The following is a 1,045-nucleotide window of genomic DNA, read 5'->3' as shown; positions in this document are numbered from 1 at the left end:
CCGAGTTTCTCGGTTGTCACCCCGCTGTCGTGTACGGGGGCACCAAAGCCTTTCCTCCGCGCACGGGTCCCGCGCCGGAACGCTTCACGACCTTGGCGGAGAGCACGCACCTGCCCGCGGGTTCCCGTCCGACAAGCAGCCCCCGAAGACCCAAACCTGGGCTTTTTCTGAGCTTTATTTCTGTTCTTCCAAGCCGCAGTTACTTTTCGGTACATATGCCTCTTCCTATTAGTGCCATTGTTGTTATTTAATAGCACCACTTGCAAATGGCGCTGTTTTGCGCAGGGATGTGTTGGGATGAGGAGCTGGAAAGGGCAGTCCGTGGGCCCTGACACAGCGTGTCCGCCAAGCACTGGGCAGCGCGCTCTACACTCTTACTAAAATTTACTTAAATCTACAAGCCGTCCATGCCTATTTATAGTTGTTCATGGAAGAATTCATGGTGGTTTCAAAGGCATTAATCCAGGTCACAGAGCGAACTACCACCTCCTGCCTGGAGATGGTTCCCTCAGTCAAGCCTGAGCCCATTGCCAGCAGCAAGGGGAAGATCCTCGCGGATCCTGGCGGATGCGCCGTGGCCAAGGGGGCTGCCTTGCAGGACACGAGCCACCCTCGGTGTCACCCCACAACGTGGGCTTCGAGTCCGCTTTGTGGCACTGGTTCTGCATGTACAAAGCTGTGTACACGAGTCTCTTGAATCACCTCACATCACCTGTGGCTTTCTCCTCAAGTTGTCTCAGCAGCAGAGGGCAAAGCAGAGGAACCCCACGGGCTGCTGCTGCTCAGCAGGTGTGCATCGGCCCTGCTCAGTCTGCAAAACAAGGGCAAAATTGAAAAAGCCATAACCTACTCGTAAGCAGGCAAAAAGGAGATGATTTTTAAAAGATAATAAGGAAACAGTGCCTAGTTTTCACTTGTTTCTCAATAGCTGCAGCACTAATGCACAGTGACCCCATGGTACTACTTAGACCAAACCCCAGGCGACATAATCACTGACACTTTCGGGGTGAATGCACAGGCGCTATAGAGGCGAGCCCACGAGCTG

The 1,045-nt window shown here is 53.7% G+C and overlaps 1 protein-coding gene across 3 annotated transcripts in view; it reads right to left on the bottom strand.

Annotated features, from left to right (window-relative positions):
• Positions 1–1,002, bottom strand: part of PDXDC1 (pyridoxal dependent decarboxylase domain containing 1) — a 26,541-nt gene extending 25,539 nt beyond the window's left edge. Inside the window, exon 1 of one of the 3 annotated variants that reach the window (XM_017734233.1) lies at positions 111–1,002. In XM_017734233.1, the coding sequence (XP_017589722.1) occupies positions 111–215 (105 nt within the window). In that variant the 5' untranslated portion in view covers positions 216–1,002. The remainder of the gene's footprint in view (positions 1–110) is intronic. The other 2 variants (XM_017734232.1, XM_008633534.2) reach the window with 2 other exon arrangements.
• Between the last annotated feature and the right edge of the window lie 43 nt (positions 1,003–1,045).

This window comes from Corvus brachyrhynchos, unplaced genomic scaffold (genome assembly GCF_000691975.1).
Source record: "Corvus brachyrhynchos isolate BGI_N302 unplaced genomic scaffold, ASM69197v1 scaffold5, whole genome shotgun sequence".
Classification (NCBI taxonomy): domain Eukaryota; kingdom Metazoa; phylum Chordata; class Aves; order Passeriformes; family Corvidae; genus Corvus; species Corvus brachyrhynchos.
The sequence above is the reverse complement of the archived record's forward strand: the minus strand, read 5'-3'. Positions and strand labels throughout refer to the sequence as shown.